This window comes from Fringilla coelebs (assembly GCF_963513975.1).
Source record: "Fringilla coelebs genome assembly, chromosome: 14".
Lineage (NCBI taxonomy): Eukaryota > Metazoa > Chordata > Aves > Passeriformes > Fringillidae > Fringilla > Fringilla coelebs.
Window position 1 is genome coordinate 1,847,813 of NC_140040.1, and position 19,878 is coordinate 1,867,690.

General features: G+C 40.9%; 1 protein-coding gene across 1 annotated transcript in view; it reads right to left on the reverse strand.

Annotated features, from left to right (window-relative positions):
- The window catches only part of BANP (BTG3 associated nuclear protein), a 107,471-nt gene that overhangs the window by 40,785 nt on the left and 46,808 nt on the right, over positions 1-19,878 (reverse strand). The window contains exons 8-11 of the mRNA XM_084215064.1: positions 18,976-19,143; positions 13,097-13,227; positions 11,055-11,117; positions 9,188-9,232 (exon numbers count right to left, since the gene is read on the reverse strand). Coding sequence (XP_084071190.1) covers positions 9,188-9,232; positions 11,055-11,117; positions 13,097-13,227; positions 18,976-19,143 — 407 coding nt within the window. The remainder of the gene's footprint in view (positions 1-9,187; positions 9,233-11,054; positions 11,118-13,096; positions 13,228-18,975; positions 19,144-19,878) is intronic.

A 19,878-nucleotide genomic window follows, 5' to 3' on the forward strand; every position in this document is an offset into this window, starting at 1 on the left:
CCTCATCCCAAAGCATTCCATGATTCCATGATATTGCAGGTTTTCCTCCCTGAAACAAATAACTTTCCAAATTAGGAAAAAAAAAAAAGGAAGTCTGGGAATTTTTGTAGCTTTTGCTTTTTGCACTCTGCTGGGTCAAAAAGAACCCAGCGATTTTTAGTTCATTCAAACATTTTGCACCAATTTCTGCTTTAATCATAATTACAGGCAAAATGCAAACAGATGACAAAGCCATTTATCATTTTAATAAAATGTTTGCCTTGACACAGAAAACACCATCCCTCACAAAATCAACATTTGGAATTCATCTGGCATTTGAATGAATTCAGAAAAAATTCCCAAGGAATGGCACTTCTTGTACTGACAGCAAGGTCTGGCTAACAAAGCACAGCCCAATGGCTCAAGAATGTGACTTTTAAAGTCCTTTTCTTCATCATCAGTGCTTGGAAATGTTTGGATTAAGGGCTGATGGATGCCATGGATGCAGAATCATTGGGAAAATCAACTTCTAATTCATGTTTTCCCATCTAAGCAAAACAGACTTAAAGAGATCTTATGCACTACTAGGGAATAATTTAAATATCATTGATTTTCTTTAGGAATTTACTTCCCTTTTTTACACTTATACACTAATCCACAGTTAAAAGGATTTGAGTTTTCCTTATAGAAAATTCTGAAGAGATTAAACCCCCAGATTTCCTTGGAAATGTCAATAATTTAAGGAGTGGAAATTAGGAATGTCAAAATCTCAGTATTGACAAAGTCTGGGAAGTGGGATCCCACTGTTGTAATTTGATCATTTATATTTATCTGAGATATGAGGCTGAAAGGAAAACCCTTCCTATTTGATATTTCAGGCAAGGGAAAAAACAACCTAACAATAAATACTTACAAAACAATCTGGCTCAGCCTGATTAATGGAACAGGAAATATGATTAAAACTGTTAAAAACATGGAATGTTCACTCTGGAAAGCTCTGGCTCTGGAGGGCTGTCATTCCTTTTTCATTATCCAACTGTCATCAGTGAGACCAAATTCTGCTCTTTTAAAGATCAGGGACAGAGGTTGAAAGAAATCAACTTTGACAGCAGACTCCAAATGGATTCCACTGGCTTCCCATTAAAATGAACAAGGCATTACTCAACACATGGAAAATGAAAGGATTTGATTTGTTCCATAAAATAACCCCACCTTGAATAAAATCATCTTAACCTTTGAAAGGACATCAAAGAAAAGAAAAGCCTCTAAATTAAATCTTCACAATGGAGCATCTCTAATGAAGACTTTTACAACTGAAGTAGCTGAAAAATGTTCTGTATAATGATATTTTCCAAAAGAACAGAAGAAAGTGAGGCCTTGACCTGAATCAAAGACCAAAAATCTCCCAACACACTCCTAATAATTTAGGGAATTCCTAATAATTTTTAGGACTTTTTCCTAAAATCTCAGCATTTTCCCCTCCCAGCTCTCACACCTGCTGGTGTTTGCCTCTGGCTGAATTTGGGGCATCCCAAACCCCCCACAAACTCAATGCAGGACAGGCTGGGCTGGATTTCAGAGAATCCCAGGATTGGCTGGGTTGGAGGGGACCTTAAAATCCACATTGTTCCCACCCCTGCCACGGCAGGGACACCTTCCACCATCCCAGGTGGCTCCAAACCCGTGTCCAGCCTGGCCTTGGGCACTGCCAGGGATCCAGGGGCAGCCACAGCTGCTCTGGGCACCCTGTGCCAGGGCTGCCCACCCTGCCAGGGAAGGGTTTATCCCAAATATCCCATCTAAACTGTCCCTCCTTTAGTTTGAAGCCATTCCCTGTGTCCTGTCACCCTGACCCTGTCCAGATTCCCCTGGCACCTCTCCTGTGCAGTGCCACCTCTCCCACAAGAGTTAACTGGAAATTCAATAATCCCAACACTTCCTCCTGCTGAACTCCCTCGTGCTGCTTAACACAAACATTTAGCAACATTCCAGAGTGACAGATTTCAGGAACAAAAATAGTTGTTATTAAAAAAAAAAAATTAAAAATAAAATCAAAAGGCAAGTTTTCAAAGAGATTCATTCAGTCAGGCCTGGTGGGAGCCCAGAGTTTGTATCAAAGGCAAAGTGGCTGAAGCAGCTCTGCTTTTGCTTCCAGCCTGGGCAGGAACTGATAGCTCTGAGTGGATAATTGATGGAGCAGGAGCCAATTAATCCCAGCAGACTGGGAACCAAACACAGCAAGTTCAGCACTCACATCCTCACTCCACAAGAGGAATTCTGGTCACAGAACACCAAAGAAATGCCTACAGAGGATGGTTTTCCAAGCAGACTTTCCAAATGTTCCTCCCTGAATGAAGGAAATCTATCCCAGCTAATTAAAACAGCAGCTGAGAGCAGGAATTAAAACTGGGCTGCTGAGGGGGAATTTTAATGTCTAAATCAAGGAGCAGCTCATTTCTCCAAATGCCCTCCTCATTCCTTCACAAAACAACTGAGGATCATCTTTAAGCATCTTGAAGTGCTCATCTGGTAGGGTTTTATTTTAATAGATGTGCAAACCTAATCCCAAATTCAGGATCTTGGATCATCCTTCTTCAGTTTATCAGAATTCTGTAGATAACATTTATTTATTGCTCAGCTAGTTTGAAATATTTGAAAGATTCTGGAAAGTTGGCCTGGAAATGGAGTTGAACTACGTGAAGGATTAAATCTCTGAACACAAACAAAAGTCAATCAACTGTCAAATTTCCCTGGATTTAACACTGCCTTGCTCAAAATCTCTGTAAATCACACAGGTTTGCTATGAAAAAGAGAAACTGATCCTTCAGCTGGGGTACAATTTTTAAAAGGGATGGTTTGGTGCCCAAAGTTGGCAAAAATCCACTTTTTTAACAGAGAGGAGATGAAAAAGAGGAGTCATTTCCCATTTTCAGTCATCACAGATTCCCAAAGCTGGGACCAGCCCAAACTGCCATTGAGCCCTGCCACACAAAGTGTGGGAGCCCTGAACTCCCCTGATTCCCTGGGGGGCTTCCTGGAGAGGGAAGGGAGAGGGAATTTCCCCTGAGCTCCTTTTCTCCAGCCTAAACATCCCCAAATCCCCCCTGCCTTGGGGCTGGGATGTGGACAGTGATTCCCAAGCAGGGCATGCTCCAGACACCCCAAAAATTCCAAAGGAACGAGAGTGGAGCACAGGGATGGGATAAGGAAATGTGGAGCACCAGGACAGGGCTGGCATCACGTGATGAGAAAAATCATAAATGAAGAGCAGGAAAAAAATATAAACAAAACAAAAAAGAAATGATTTCTCCAGATGAGCCCTGATAGCTTTGTGAGCACTGCCAGCCTACAAGCAGAGATTTTTATTAGCAACAGCTCTAATAAGAGGCAGCTTAGACCTCTGCCTCCTATCAAGGTGGAGAAAATGATTTTTCCTTATATTTAAAAGATTATCACTTCCTATCTCATCGCTTCTTATTAAGTTTACAGCAATATTAAAACAAGATTTGGGTGAATAAAGAACATAATATACTCCAAAATAGAGAAGGTATTCTTTGGAGCATTATAAATGCTCCTGTCTGCTTGAATGGAATTTTAATGGAACAAACCCACTTTCTCTGAGGAGAAAAATCAAAAAACAGGCAGAAAATATTCTCCTTTTCCAAAGGCTTCATTAAAAAATCTTGTTTTACAAGAACAGATCACTGGGAACTGAGGGACTATCAAAGAACTGCCTGTAACAGATTAACAAATCACCTCTGCTCATTCTTCCCAGCAGCCAGAACCTTCCACAAATGGAAAAAAGACATAAAATAAATTCCTGTTTGATATCAAACAGGTTGGGTGTCACTGCAGGTCTGTCCTTTGTGCTGGGGTAGAGGAATTCTATCAGTTAGAATTAAATTATTACTCATAATTATAATATAATTACTTAATATATTTAAATAATTAAAATTAATAAAAATTTTAATTAATTAATAATAAAAACAAAATCACTGAAATAACATAATTATTATCATGATGATTATTATGATAATGGTGGTAATAATATTGGTATTGGTGGTAATAATAATAATAATAATAGTAATAATAATAGTAGTAGTAATAATAGTAGTAGTAGTAATAACAACAACAACAACAATAATAATAATGATAATAATAATAATAATAATAATAATAATAATAATAATAATAATAATAATAATAATAATATTTAATGGGCCCAATTTGTTTCAGTTTTTATCCTCCTGGGCACTGTCTGATCCTGTTTTAAGCTTCCAAATCAAGTGCAAACTTTCTCCAAACCCATCCTAAATTCTGCAGTGAAACTACAAATTAATCATGCATAAATCTGTGTTACATGCACATATGTATACATAAATATTTTATTACACTTCATTTTTAAGCCAGATTTAACAGAAATATTCCTGTTTTCCTCACAACATTAATTTTCCTGGAGATATTTTGGATGGTGCTGATCACCAAGTCAGAGAAGTTTCCCTCAAACCTTTTTTAATCCTAAGTTTTAGGACTGCTTTAAAAGAAAATTTATCCATTTTCATTTGCTAAAATACTACTTTACCTAAAAATTAAGCTTTCAGAACTAAATAGGGGGAGTTTTGTGTTTTGGATTAATTACTCTGAGGGACAAAGTGGGGACCAGCTCTATGAACACCAAGTCAAAAAGTTTGTGCACAAAAATCCTCAAGAAAACCCAAAAAAATCTTGCCTGTAAAATGCTTCTATTTAAGTATAATTAAGTATTTAAACACTTTTGTTTATCCATAAATAGAGTTTCCATAAATACTCTGGGATTTCACAGGGAGTTTGCACAAAGCAGAATTGTTTCCAAACTCTTCTTTTCCTTTTTGCTCCTAAAACCAGGAGCAAATTTAGGACAAATTACAACAATTCCTGAAGCAACATCAGTTCAAAATAATAATTAATTTCTTTCCAAACCAGTCAAGGAGTTTTTAAGCTCCAGCTGAGCTGCACTGAGTTTTTAATTGAATTTTTTTCTTGTAACAAATATTTCTCCATGTGTGTTATTCCAGGAGCTGTGCTGGAACTGGGAAAACCTTTTGGAATTCCACAGCAGCAGTAGGAGCACAGAATTTCCACATTTCCCCCCCTCCAAATTCCCTCTCATTCCTTCAGAAAACAGCTCAGCATCATCTTAATGCTACTGCCCTCTGCTGCTCCTGGATTGGGGAGAGGGAAAAAATTCCTCCCTTGGATTAATTTGTGACTGAGCAACTCAAATAAAGCATTGCAGTGTATTTAAATCTAAAATATTCCAATTAAATGAATTATATCAAAATTAAATTTGTATATAATTTGTGCAAATTAAATTTGTGCAAGTTAAAAATTGCATTAGAAAGTTTTTGTCTTATTTTTGGATAATTTAAATAGCCATATTTTAATAATATTTTAATATCTGGAAAAGAAGTCTCTGAGAATATTTATCCATCCTGGTAAATGAAATAAAGGTCAATTTTGAGAGGCTGAAATTACTTCAAGGGAGTGCCAATGGATCCCTGCTCCAGACTGGAATAAAAACATGGGAATAAACAGGTCTGGGAGTGGAAAACTCTGAACTCAAAAATTAACATTAACGACATGTAACATTGTTAAAAATTAACATTGATTTTTGGGATAATATATTCAGTCTGGGGTGATATATTAAGTTTTAGGACAATATATTCTGGTTTGGATAACACTGTATTATTGAAGTTATCAGAGGCAAAGTTCAGGGAAGGAAAATGCAATTCCTGCTGCATCCAAGCCCTGATCCAAGAGCAGAAGGGTGGGATGGGATCCCCTCCCTCTCTCCAGAGACCCCTCTGGTTCCAGGCTCACCTGGGACACTCTTGTGTCCACAATTCACAAAATCCTAATTTTTTTTTTTTTTTTGGAAAAACAACCTGGCAGAAGCAGTCCTGCAGATTTATCTCCTCCAAAAGCTCTTTGCACTCTTTACTGGTTTTTCCCTGCCAGTCCCATCCCACTCCCCCACAGTGAATTAAATGCTGCAATTGTCCCCAGTTTTTCATTCCTGCAGCAGAACAAATCGTTGGCTCTCCCTGAACACACACAATCCCATTTTAGATTTTAAAAGACATCAACTTTTCCATTTAAGAACCAGGCAATAATTAAAGACCATTTCCCTGGTGCCATTTAATTAATCCCTAAATTGGAGAAACACTGGCAGTGAGGGTGTATAACATGGAATGGCTAAAAAACAGAATTAAAGAGTGGGAAATTCCTGGAATTGTCCTGGCTTTTATATCCCAGGTGTATCCCTGAGCCACAGGACACACTGAACATTTCCTGGGATGGCCAAAACTCCAAGGAAAAAAAGATGAAGGTGGGGAAGAAGCAGAGCAGGTAATCAGAGGAGACAAAAGTGAAAATTTCTGGTAATTCCTAAGGATAAAATGCAAAAAGAAAAAAAAGAAATTCCCACTTTTCTGAGGTTTCAAGGCTCAGCTAATGTGAAGCTTTAATTATTTTTGCAGTTTGGGGTTTTTATTAAACGTGCACTGAAATCTGAAACTTCCAGCTAATAGAACACATGTGGAGGTAGACAGAGCTCCTCTGGAATGATTTCATTCATTCCATGCACAGGGATGCCAGAAAAACAAAATCTGAGCTCAGAGCAGCCACCAGGACACAGAAGGCAAGAGGGGGGGAAAGTTACAATCAGAATTCTGCAGAAAAGCCAAGATTTGGCACCTGAGCACCTTTGGCACCTTGGAGATTTCCCTGCTAACATCTCACCAAGGTTTGTGCTGTTTTCTGCCTCAGCTCCCAGGAACTTCCCAATTTCCTGCTTTGGGGACCTTTCACTTGGAATTGGGATGGAGAAGCTGCAGCACCAAACCTCACCTGCACAGGGGAACCCCCAGCACCTGCTCTGTGCCCAGAAAATCACGGAAAACAGGAATTTCCACTGGGAAATATTCCCAGGGAGCATTCAGCAGCCAGGCTCAGATTCAGTCTTTACTGAGGATATATTTATTATTCAGCTGAAAACACTCAGCCACAGAAGCCCCACGTTATTCCTGATTATCCATATTAGGCTTCAAAAGATCCAGGAAAAAAGCTTGGAAAATAATGGACAGGTGGGAAAATTCCAGGAGTTTCTTGGAGCAGCTGAGTGGAAGCTGCTGCTTTGTGCTGTGTTTGCCTCCCCTCATCCCAGGCCACGTTCCCTGCTCTCATCCCACTTCTGGTGCCAAGGAAAAGGGATCAGCTCCAGCTCCCAGCCTTAAACCACCAGCAGGGTTTAGCTGAGCTGGTTTAACTCCTTCTGCTGGGCAGTTCTGGGGGCTCACAGGTCCCACACAGCAGCCCCAGAACTCCCCTCTGCTCACCCCCCTCCAGTGCTTCAGCTGCTGTTGAAGCTTTCACTAATTAATGCTAAAAATCCCCCAAATCTCTGCTTGCTCCTGGTTTTTAATCTAATAAAAATACCAATTTCCCAGCAAATACTTCCAGAGGAGCTGAGGGTTCCTGGGAATGCTCCTGGTGATGCTCAAGGCACTAAAGTTCTTTTACACCAAAATGCAGCTGAGTGAGTGAGGAAAAAGCAAAAACCCAGCACTTCATCCTTTGTTCTAACCAAAGTTTAAAAGCAGAGCTCAGAGCACAGATAGTTAAAAAAAAGTTCCCTAAAACCTGGATGTCAAACTGATTTCCCATCATGTGTGTACAACCAACAACCACTGAGGCAGGAGAGAGGTTATTCCAAATCTGAGTGATAGTACAGATAGACAGATAACATCACTTAAACCCCAGGAAAGATCATTAATCATGGTTTTCTTCCCTGTCTCACATCCATGACACAGCCCTGTGCATGCACAGACACATGGACACACAAATTTCCACAGGAATAGAAAATGCAAGGGGAAAATAATGCTGTGAGGTTTTAATTACAAATAAATTCAGTTTAATCTATGTGCCACACTCAGAGAGATATAAACCTACCCAATATTAAGGTGCAATTTGGACAGCAATACTTCACAGAGAAGGAAAAAAAACCCAAAAATACCAAAATAACATCTCCAAAAAATCACCTTTCCAAGATTCACTCCTGCAAAAGCCCCTCTGATGCAGCCCTGAGCAAAGAAAATTTCCAGGCGTTCATTTTCTTGTTAAAATCCAAATACTGCCAAGTTCAGAGTGCTGGGGGCTCCTCTGAGCCCCCAACCCTGCTGATGGCAGAGCCTCCATCCCAGCAGGACCCCAAATGTCTCCCAAGTTATTCAGATTCACCAGGAGCCAAACAATTCCTCACACTCTGATTCAGTAATTGCTGCAGAACAGAGCTAAAAATCCCTTTAATATTTGCTTGATCCTGTTTTTTATTCACTAAGAAATAACCATAACTAAAAAATTCACAAAAAATTAACCATAACTAAAAAATTTCAAGCAACAGAAACCCTGCTGATGGCAGAGCCTCCATCCCAGGCAAGATCCCAGATGTCTCCCAATTTATTCAGACTCACCAGGAACCAAACAATTCCTGGTGAATCTGACTTGCTTTGTTGACTGAAACCTTAATTCCATTTAAATATCTGGAAAACACAGTTTTAAAACAGATATACCATCACTAAACATAAAAATAATAATCACACTCTGATTCATGTGGCCTGGAAGCTTCTTGCAGGATGTTTTAGTGCTCTGTTTTAGCAGAATTGAACATTTTAAGTGTGTCTGAGCTCAAATGTGAGCACTTCTGGGTTCCATGGGCAGTGACTGCTCAGCCAAGGAAAAGCTGCTTTTCCTCACCTGCTGCTTGCAGAAGCACCTCATAAAACCTCTCATCAAGAAGAACAAGAGGAGATCTGCTTCCTCAGGACAGCCATGGCATGGAAAAGGATAAAATGCAAATCAAAAGAGTAATTCCTTCAATAAGTGTTGGTTCCTGGGGACTGAGGAGAGAGACAGAAACACCCTGGGCACTCTGTCCTCAACCCAGCTCCTCCTTGGCCAGGGGACAGGCCAAGGAGGGAGAAACATCCTGCAGGAATGCTGAACCAAGCTGGGCCAAATATCAAATATCTCCATCAGGTTTTATCCTTTTGCAAGTTATTTCTATCACCAGAGCAGGTTTGCTCTTTCAAACAGGCACTAAAACTGGGGATCATCCCAATCCTCATCACAGAGCAAGGGAAACGCTGCTGACACCCAGGGCTGCTCCTACCTGCCCGTCCTGCCCCACGTGCACTTGGTGGATCTGCAGGTTCCCCTGCAAAAGGAGAGAAGGGACAATCAGAACAAGCTTGGAATTGCAAAAACTGCAGAAAAATCTGTTTCAGTGTGAAGGAAATCTGTGAATTTCAAAAGTTCTGCTGAAGATTCTTTAGGCAATCCAGCTCCACTCAGCCTCAACAGCAAGGACCTTTCCCATCCAGCATGTTTTGCTTTTTTTTGGTTTTATGCAAAATTTTTCTGAGCTAAAACTTTTGGTTTTCCTTCTTTATATAAACCTGCAAATTGAAATCCAGCCCTTACTATCCCAGAATTAGCAATCTAACACTTTTACAGGTTGCAGAGCTATTTACTATTTGCTTTTTATTTATCCTCATTCCATACTGAAAACCAACACAGTTCTATTACAGGGGTTACATCAATAATAATTATAATAAACCTCAATAAATCAAAGTATTTTAAGCTCCAAAGTCCAATCAGGAAATCTTTATGACATGAAGTTTTTATTCACATGCTCACTGATGTCTTTCCAAAAGTACACTTGGATTAAGGAAAGGCAGCTTCCCAAAAGAGCCTTGCAGTGAAGCAGCACATTTTGGAGGACAAAATCCCCTTTTTTGTGCAGTTTCTCCTGCTGGCAGCTCCTCTCTCACTTGTGTACATTGTCATCAATTTAAAACCAGATGTTTTCATCTGTCAGGGACAAATGCAGCCTTTGAAAGTCCCACAGACAAGAAGAGCCAAAGGATCCAGGCTGTGCTGGAACCTCAGGATCCAGTCCAGCAATCTCTGCTGAATCATCAGGTTTTTTTGTGGTTCTTTACCCAAAAACTCCTTCAGTTTTATGGCAGCACCACACTTTAGAGCCAGAATATTTTAATTCTTTCTTCTCCCTCTCAAGGCCTGACAGGCCCTTCAAAGGACAAGCCTTTAAGTATAATATTTATAGAATTTTTATGATAATATTTATTCTCCAGTAGCTGCCTGTGTTAACAATATTCCTTCACAAAGTGGTTTTATGAGCTGTGATTTGGGTTCTTTGGACAGGGATTAAACCAAGCCAGGCAGATCCACTTCCCAGCAAGGGAAAAACCCTGACAGGGAAATGGGACAGATTCAAATTGTTGCCTGTGTTAATGTTTAACCTGATTTTTCTATTCCTTCTGCATTGAAACAAAGTGCACCAAAAATCCAAGAGCAGTTTTAGCAGTCAGGAGATTTTTAATAACCAATAACTGCAGCACATGCACAGGGAAATCCACCTGGATTTGGGAGCTGAGCCTAAATTGGAGGGTTTAGGATTGAATTTATCCATTTCCAGTTATCCATATCCATTTATCCATCCCCATTCCACTGAACTATTTTTCTGGAAAAAAAATTAAGAAGTGAAAATACTGCAGTGCCAGATAAGCTGGTCAGGAATGGAGGGTAAATTCATTCTGGAATATTTCTTTATTAATTGGTGGCTGAAGGTTTCTCCAACTTCTGTTCAACCATTAAAGGCCCTGAGTGTTCTGACCACATTTAGTTCATCAACCTAAACAGAATAATTTCATTTTTAAGCACTGCAAGCACCTGATTTCCTATTAAACTCTGTCAGTACTAAATTTGCAAAGATCATCAGCCTTATGCAGCAATTAACACACACTGAGCTGTTTTGGCTGATGAGGGAGCGGACAATAAATAAAAATAATAAAAATAAAATAAATATAAATAATAACAACAATTTTAAAAGAAGGCCCCAAGACCCCAGAGACAGAAGCAGCAGGTTCTAAAGCACATTTTCTGCTGGTTCCAGCCCATTTTCTCCTTTTCCCTCAGCCCTCAGGGTTTCACATGAGCCCCCAGGCTTTGCTCACCTCGCTGTCCTGCGTGATCTGGACCTGCTCTCCCTGGGGCACTTGGGCTATGTGGAGATGGCCCTGTGGGATCCACAACAAAAGAAAACACCAAGGAGCATCAGAGGAAAATCACAGCTCCAGGAAGCAGCTCCTGCCTTGCAGGCAGCAGAGTTTCATGGAGAGAAGCAAAACATGCAATGAAACCATTGAGGAGCTTTAAAAATGCCAAATGCACCTGTACTGCCCCAGCTCTGGATGGAAATAAAACCAGAGGGGCTTGGAGCAAAGACTGGGCCATTTCCACTTTAGGGAAAGAAAACAGGCATCATCATCATCATCATCATCATCACCATCACCATATCTAACAACTGTATTTTTCTATTGCCTTTTTGACTGGGGTTGACTTGCTTTGTTGACTGAAACTTTAATTCAATTTAAATATCTGGAAAACTCAGTTTTAGAACAGATATACCAACAGTAAATAAAATAAAATCAATATCTCCAAGAGTGAGGTTTCTAATCTCATTTTCCACCTATTTTTGCTCACACAGACCACGCCAAGGACTCTCAGCTGCTGGGATCTGGCAGGAAATCATTAATTTGAGCAAGTCCCCTGATTTATATCGGTGAGAATCTGCCCTGATGGTTTTAATCCTGTAATATTTGGAATTGCTGCCCATTCCCACCACTCTCCTGGTCCCATTTGCTGCCAGCAGGGAGAAGAGTGGCTGGAATTCCTTGTGCATCCTGCCCAGCCCAGCCACTGTGATTTACCTGAGGGGAGATTGGATTCTAAATAACCTCCTGGAGGTTTTATAAAGCTTTGTGTTCATTTTAATATGCCTGCATGAGATGAAAGATAATCATTTGGAATTCTGTCAAAGGCCCCTCTGATTTTATAACACAAGAACAATTGCCTGTGATTTTCAAAGACACACAGATCCCTCTATTTCCAACAGTTTCATTTCCTTTGGAAGGAAACTGCCTATTTATAGGGAGCAAAACCACACTGAAAGTGTCCCTCTGACAATAGGGGCTGCAGAGAAAATTATAGCACTGCCCAGCCCAGGGGGAGATTAAAATCACTTTCCCTCCTTCACATCAAACTCTCAGTGCTCCCAGGAAAAAGATGGAATGTTTAGAAGATCCATTTATAGCAGGTTTTTCCCTGGATTCCACAATTTGAAGGATAATTAATATGTCCAGGTCTTTTAATGAGGGAAGCTTTTATCACTTCCATCTATAAACAAGCCCTCTGTTCTCTTAAAGTCACATATTTTATGTAATTTTCCTTTCTATCTTGTCTTTCAAGACTTGAAAAGTACTTTTCAGTCACCAGTTTAATCTCACCCACAGACCATAGGAAAATCCACTTTAAAAATCTACATGGGATTCAAAAGACAAAGAAATTCCCAGGATAATATTGAAAAGTTATGGCAAAAGTGAAGTGGAAAAGGAAGATTTCCACCCAGTTCCTGCACAAAGAGAATTCTTCCACTGAGGACACTTCTTAAAAAGAATTTGAATTTCAAACAATCCTTGTAGTGCCCTGTGGGACACAAGAATTAAAGTGAAGGTGGTTTTTTTCAGAGTACTAAAACCACAGATAAAAACCATCAGGCCTGAGTGGTGGTGGGAGTGTCAGCCTTAAAAAATGTCAATATTTAGAACTTTCACTGATAGACACAGAGCTCAACAAACACACATGGGAAGGACTCATCTCCCAGATGTCCAAAAGTGCCTGTGAGTGCAGTTTTACAGAAAAACAAATAAATAAATGTGATTTTATTGTGGAATCACACCAGAACTACCTCTGAAGCATAAATCACTCAGTAAACCCAGCCAGGAACAGGCTGATAATTCTCTATATAACAACCAAAGTGCATTGATTGTGTGAGCAAATCCTGCAGGGAATTTTTTTGCCAAGTAACTCTATTTTTTTTTTTTTTTCCATAAGCCTCCAGCATTTGTTTTGTGGACACTTTAAGTGCTGGCAGGCTGTGATTGCCCCCAGCCTGCCCCTGCAGCTGCAGCAGGGGGTAGGAAAGGTGAGCACATACTACTTGCACTTGTCCATCCTCTCCGATCTGGTGGATCTGGACCTGCTGGGCGTTGGCCAGGGCGTAGTGCAGGGCCTGGGGCTGGTTCTGCTGCAGCTCACTGGAGGCTGACACCGAGCTCTGGGATCCCTCTGCAGGAAAAGAGACCAAATTCCAATTTATTGCATGGGCAGCATCCCCCAAAGTGCTCCTAAAACCCCCCAGCAATCAAACCCAGTCCCTGGAATTCATGTTCCTGTGCTTGGGGGGTGTTTGCTACAAACCCACAGAATTCCAAAGGCTGGCACAGCTCCTGCTTAAAAAAAAAAAAAAAAGCACCTTTTGGGATCTCAATCCCACATTCTGCAGCTGGAAAAGTCCCATCAGAACAAAACCACAGAGGTTTCCTGAGGAATTCAATTTTTTTGGTCATCTGAGAACAATTTCTGCCCCCACCACCCCAAGGACACCTTTAAAAACCCAACCTGCCTATTGTGGGAAATGAAATCATCATGAGAAATGAAATTAATATTATAATTATTCATAATGATAAAATAAATCCTACTACTTTATAATTAATCCTTAATGTTTAATTATTCTAACATTTAGTAATTGATTTATAATAATCACTATTCAATTAATATGCAAATTTATTATTGCTGTTATTGTTATTATTCTAAATTAGTCATAATTTATCACTATAAATAAAGGGAATTTCCCAATTGTTTTCCAAGATCCATCCCCTACAATTCACACTGACACACGTGAGGTCTGGAATTGTATTTTTGAACCTCAAAATGACAGGTGGATTTCTTGATTTATTAAATTTGAACACAACTCACACTGCAGAGTGGAAATGCCCCTGAAAAGGGAATGTTAAACATAAAAAATGGGAGTTATCTTCATGTAACAGGGACAAAAACCACCAGGAAAACCTCAGTGGGATTTCCAGAGAGTAAAATCTTGTAATGGACACATCATAGATCCATTCTGAGGTTTTCCAGCTGCAGGGAAAGGATTCTTCTAAACAGAAGAGGCAAAAGGCAAGTAAAAATGACAGGAACCATTAATTTTTAATATCTCCACTAAATACTCCAAGATTTATTCTTCAAACACACTGTTAGTTCTGCAGGAATGAGCTTTATTCACTCAAATATTTTAATGGGAATGTTCTTTAATAAAATCAGCCATTTAAGGGGTTTTATTTTCCCTCCTGTCTGCAAATGTTTGGGCACAAAGATAATTTTGAGGTTTAGGTCTGAGCATGGGAACTGGGAACTCCAAACCACCAAGTTAATATTTATTTATTTGTTGAAAAGTTGGGTTGGTTGACAATTCAGGCAGCTCTGATTCTGTGAAGGAGCTGGAACACAAAATTCCAGCCACAAATTTCCACAGGAACCGAGGGAAACACAACAAATCCCATTTTTTCTGCCTCTTGGGCACACATTTAATCCCTCACATCTCAGCAGGTAACTGCAGAGCTCTCATCATTCCTTAAATGCAGCCTTGGTGCTCCCTGTGCAATTCCAGCTTTTCCTGCTCTGGTGTAGAGTGGAATTTGCTGCATGGAATTCCAGGTGGGATTGAGGAATCCCAACTGGCTGAAAAGTGATGAACTTTGTAGAAAAATTGCCCCATCAACCAAATAAAAATGGCATTTTTTTACCAAATAAATGATAAATGGCATTTAATAACCAAATAAAAATGGGATTTTTCCATCTGGGATACCATTGGCTTTGTCATGGCCACTGGAAGGAATTGATGTCCTGGGAAAATCCTTTCCTGAGCCTCTGTCTTTCACTTTTTCACCCATTTCTATTAATTTATTCCTAATATTCGATGCAATTCACTTCTCTATTTTTTTTTAATTTACAAAAAGCATTTTGTTGGGATGACTGAGAAAATCCACTGCTATCATCTGCTCCTTCAGGGCACCCAGCTCAGAATTTTGTGGAACAAATTCCCTCAGGATTTTGAGGGGAAAATTCCCTCAGGATTTTGAGGGACAAATTCCCCCAGGATTCTGAGGGATAATTTCTTGGTCTTTCCTTTGTGTTTCCCAGTTTTTCCCTATGGAATTCAACTGAGATAAATTACAACTCAACCTCAGCCAAACCACAGTGCGCAAGTACAGAACCCTTCATTTATAATATTTATTTTCCAATTAAGTTATGTGATAAAAGATTATCAAAGAAGTAAAACCTGCAGCAGAGAAATCTGTATTTTATATATATTTATGATATTCACATACTGAAATGCATTTTTAACTGTAAGGCCCAAAAGTCTTGATTTTTAAGTCCTTTTTGGTTTCAGGGGACAGAAATTATTGTGCTTTTTGAAGGTGCAAGAGGAGCCACAGCCTGGATGGAACCACCCTGCACCTCTCCTATGGTCACCTATAAATGGATTTAAATTTGGCTTCACTGCAACAACTGAAATTGGGGTTTTTTTGCTCTATTTTGTTGGATTTTTTTGTTGGTTTTCTTTCTTAGGAAGAAAGAAGAGAGAGGATTCAGCCACATCTGAAAACAAAACATCCTTTCTGAGTCCTGTTTCCCCCCTCTTCATCTCGGAGCAGACAAAGGGAATATTTATCCACTTCTATAAACATTCCCCACTCCAAACAAACCCCGCCATGAGGAGCACAGCCAGCGTGGGGAGAGGAGCTGTCAGCAGGGAGAAACCCCTGGAAACCATCGAGCCTCACTTTTCCAACTGGGATTTTGGAGAATCCCTGGCAGGAGGAGCCACAGATGAATTCCAGAACTTTCCACGAGTTCTCAAGAGACAGCTGGGACATGAACCCTGCAGAGCATTCCCAAAGAACCTTCAAGGATCTGTGGGGTCAATTCTCAGCTAAAATCACTTTTTAAGGCAGAATCTTTGGTGTTTTCTACTCTGTTCCTATTTAGCTGTTGAGGATTTTCATTTTCATGGAATCATGGAATTGTTAAGGGTGGAAAAGGCCTTTAAGATCATCATGTCCAACACCACCACCATGGTCACCACCCACCACGTCCCCAAGGACCACATCCATGGGACTTCTGGACACTTCCAGGGATGGAGACTCCACACTGCCCTGAACAAACTATTCCAATACTGGACAACCCTTTCCATGACGGAATTTTTCCTGATTCCAGCCTGAACTCCTCCTGGTGCAACTTTAAGGACATCTGCTCTCATCCTGCTCCTTGTTCCCTGGGAGAAGGGACAGATTCCACAGCAGGAGGGATTCCCACTTAGGAATTCTGGAATTCAAAATGGTTTTCCAGCTGCACCCTCAGACCTCTCCTCACAAACAGAGATGCATCTCCTCGTTGTAGCCCCAGCAAGGGAAGGGTGGATGGATGAACCATCCCCAAACCCAAAGAAAGCAGGAAAAAGCCACTCCAGAACAATGGAAATGAAGCTGTAAACCATCACCTCCCCCTGCCTCAGCCCCAGTTGTGCAGAACAGCTTTGAAGATTTGGCTGCACATCCAGTTTTTAATGTGACACCTCAGCACAGGCCTAAATCTACACAGAAATCCCAAAGTTAGGGAACTAATTAAAAATTCCAACATGGAAAATTGTGGTAACAGCCTGAGCAATCTGAAGAGAAATGAAAAGAAAGGACGAAGACACTTTTCAATTAATCCTTCTCCCAAACCCCTCATTCCCTGCACAGACTTTCCAAAGGAATATCCAGTGAAATTATCATGGCAGCCACATCGATGTCTCTGCTTGGGAAAAAACATGGGGAAAACACACCTTAGGTACTGAAATGTTGGCTCCAAGAGCAGAGCAAAGCACAGCAATTAACACTTCCTTTCCAAAAAAAGGCAATGGATTCAAGCAAACAGCCAGGGAACACCAGGAAAAGCAACCTTCTGTCTGAATTAACAGTCAGTTAAGTGTAGAAAAATCTTAATTAACATCTGTGGGGTAAAGGACAAAGAAAATCCATTTGTGTTTTCCCAGCAGGTTCCCCAGACATGATTTTCCCTGCAGGTTGATCCCTCTTGAACACCAAATTCCAAGCCCAAAGCCTTGGAGGGTCTGTGGGCTCAGCCTCCTGCTTTGCTGTCATTTCCAGAGTTAATTTTGTCAGAGCAGAGAGGAAATCTGCTGTCACTTTTCAGCATGCTCCAATCAAAGCCACGTGCTCCAGGAACTGTTAATCCCAAGCAGGAAAAGCCTCAAAGCTTTGGCATTTCCAACAAGTGCAAGAGGAGTCAGTTTGAACAGCAATCCTGTTGTGATGCAAATAATTCAGAATTCTTAATTGTGTGTGCAATAATTCATAATGAAAATTTAAAATCCCAAATAAATGAGGTAGGAAGTGGCCTCTGAAGATGATCTAATCCAATGTCCTTCCTCAAACCATGGGCAACCAGAACTGGCAGCTTTGGGATGCATCCAGGTGGATTTTGATGTCTCCAGGGATGGTGACAACCTCTTACTGTGCTCAGTCATCCCCAAAATTCCTCAGAGCAGGGGAACCAAAGCCAGGGCACAGCTGAGCGAGTTTCAGGATGCTACATTTCTGGTTTTTTAAATTAGGCAAATTAATTGCTGCTAACAACAACTCTGAAAATCCCAGTCCTCCCATTCACAGGGAAGGGTTTCCAGCACTGCAGGATTTGGGAATATCTCAGGAAGTGTTCCAGGCTGGATGGGGCTTGGAGCACCCTGGGATGGTGGAAGGGTCCCTGGAAGGGGATGAGCTTTAATCAAGGCCCTTCCCACCCAAAGCAGGCTGGGATCCCATGGGATAACCACACCAAGGAACCAACCCAAACTCATGACCCTGCAGCCTTCAGGAGACAGGAATCCACTGACTCTGAGTTTTACATCTCTACAGGTGCCTCCAAACCTCCAAAACAGCCTGGAGATGAATAATTTGAATAATAAATCTCAGCACCACTCAAGGAGTACAGGCTAATGAGCACAGGCTGTAATATCCACCTACTGCTGCCTTTTTACCCTGAAATACTGATTGCTGAAAGACTGAAAGCAAAAATCCCATCAACATAGAGGGCTTATGGTTATCATTACATTGATTAGTTGTTTTAATTTGAGATTTTTGGATGGGATTCCCTGTTCCAGCACATAAAATTTTCCATTGAAAGCAGATTTTGTCATTCTTTGCATGAGATACAGTGGTTAGTGTTAACATGCAACCAAAAATTTTATGCAGGCAAATAAACTGACTTCCTTTTCTTTGGGCTGCCTTCCAAAGCCCTGGTTTTAATATCTAATGTACAAAAGTCCCAGAACACTGCTTTATATTAAAAGCATGAGCCAGAAATGTCCTCAGAGAACACTCCTGAGGTCAGGATTTTTCATTTGTTATCCAGGCCTCCATACCTAGATGGAAATATGGAATCACCTACAGCACATTTCATGGCTGCAGAGGAAAACACTTCAGGAACAGCATTTAGCACGTCCCACTGAATGGTGTGAACACACTGGGAAGGATTTAGTCACTTGATTCCTCCTAGGAACAACAACTGCAAGGATATTTGGACTTTCTCCTCAAAGAACTGAGTGCGGTAAAAATACAAAATTCCAGCACAAAGCTGCAGGAGCTGAAGCCATGGGGGTGGACAGAAAGCAGGGCTGGGTGGGATTTTGGGAAGGAATTGTTCCCTGTGAGGGTGGGGAGGTTCCCAGAGCAGCTGTGGCTGCCCCTGGATCCCTGGAAGTGCCCAAGGCCAGGCTGGAATAACCTGGGACAATGGAAGGTGCTCCTGCCCATGGCAGGGGTGGAATTAGATGAACTTCAAGGTCCCTTCCACCCAAACCATTGCAGGATTCCACATTCTCAGCACCTCAGCAAAGCCAGGCAGCCAAACTAAAATTCACCTTGGAAACCAAGAGGGATTTGTGCCTGGGGGAGAAGGTTTGGTTTGTACCTGAGCCACTGTAGGAAGAGGATGAGGGGGTTCTCCTGGAGAAGCTTTTCACAGCCAGGCTCTGCCCTCTCTGCTTCCTCCTCCAGGCTGTCCTGCACTTGGAGTCGATGCTCTGCTTGATGCGGTACCAGTCCGACTCTGTGATGCCAAACTTGTAAAACAGGTGGCCTGGAATGGTGGGAAAAGAGAGAATTGTAGAAATGCAGCAGAATATAGCATGGAAATACCTTAGAAATGTACCTTAGAAATACCATGGAGTAATACAGACACTGAGAGATGGAAATAGAAACAAGTTTCAAAGGATGGTTTTACAGCAAAGACTGGATACTTTGGAGAAATAAAATTATGAAAGATGCATTGCAGTAGGACCCACAAGGGTTAATTTTAGATGATTGGCTTTAAGGCATCTGCAGCATGGTGTGGCTAAAGGTGATAGGCAAAGAAACACTTATAGTGTATTGTAATTAGGAAATAGTTGGTTTGTGATTGTGATGGTGTGAATCATAACATCAGTATTGTCTCAGTAACATTTACTATGTTAATACTCCAAATCCTCAGTTCTTCAAAATTCAGAGGTGCAACAGTGAAGAAGCCAAGGCTGCCAGAGATGCTTTTACTCCACAGGGCAAAGCTTCAAGAATCTCTAAAATTCTCATTTTCCTTTCCCTACCCTGCAGAGTAAAATAATCTTTTCCACTTTTCCACTTACTGGGATTTCCATCTTCCCCTCAGATGGGCTCCTAATCCTGTGAAGGACTTGCTTAAGCTGTTGTATATAGAACCTAAAGAACAGGATATGGGCTGCTCCTGCAAGACAAATGATTTGAAGCCTGGAGCCACAAAATTCCAGGTTTGCACAAACTAAAAGCTCCACAGTTTCCTCTGCATTACAAATGAGCCCAG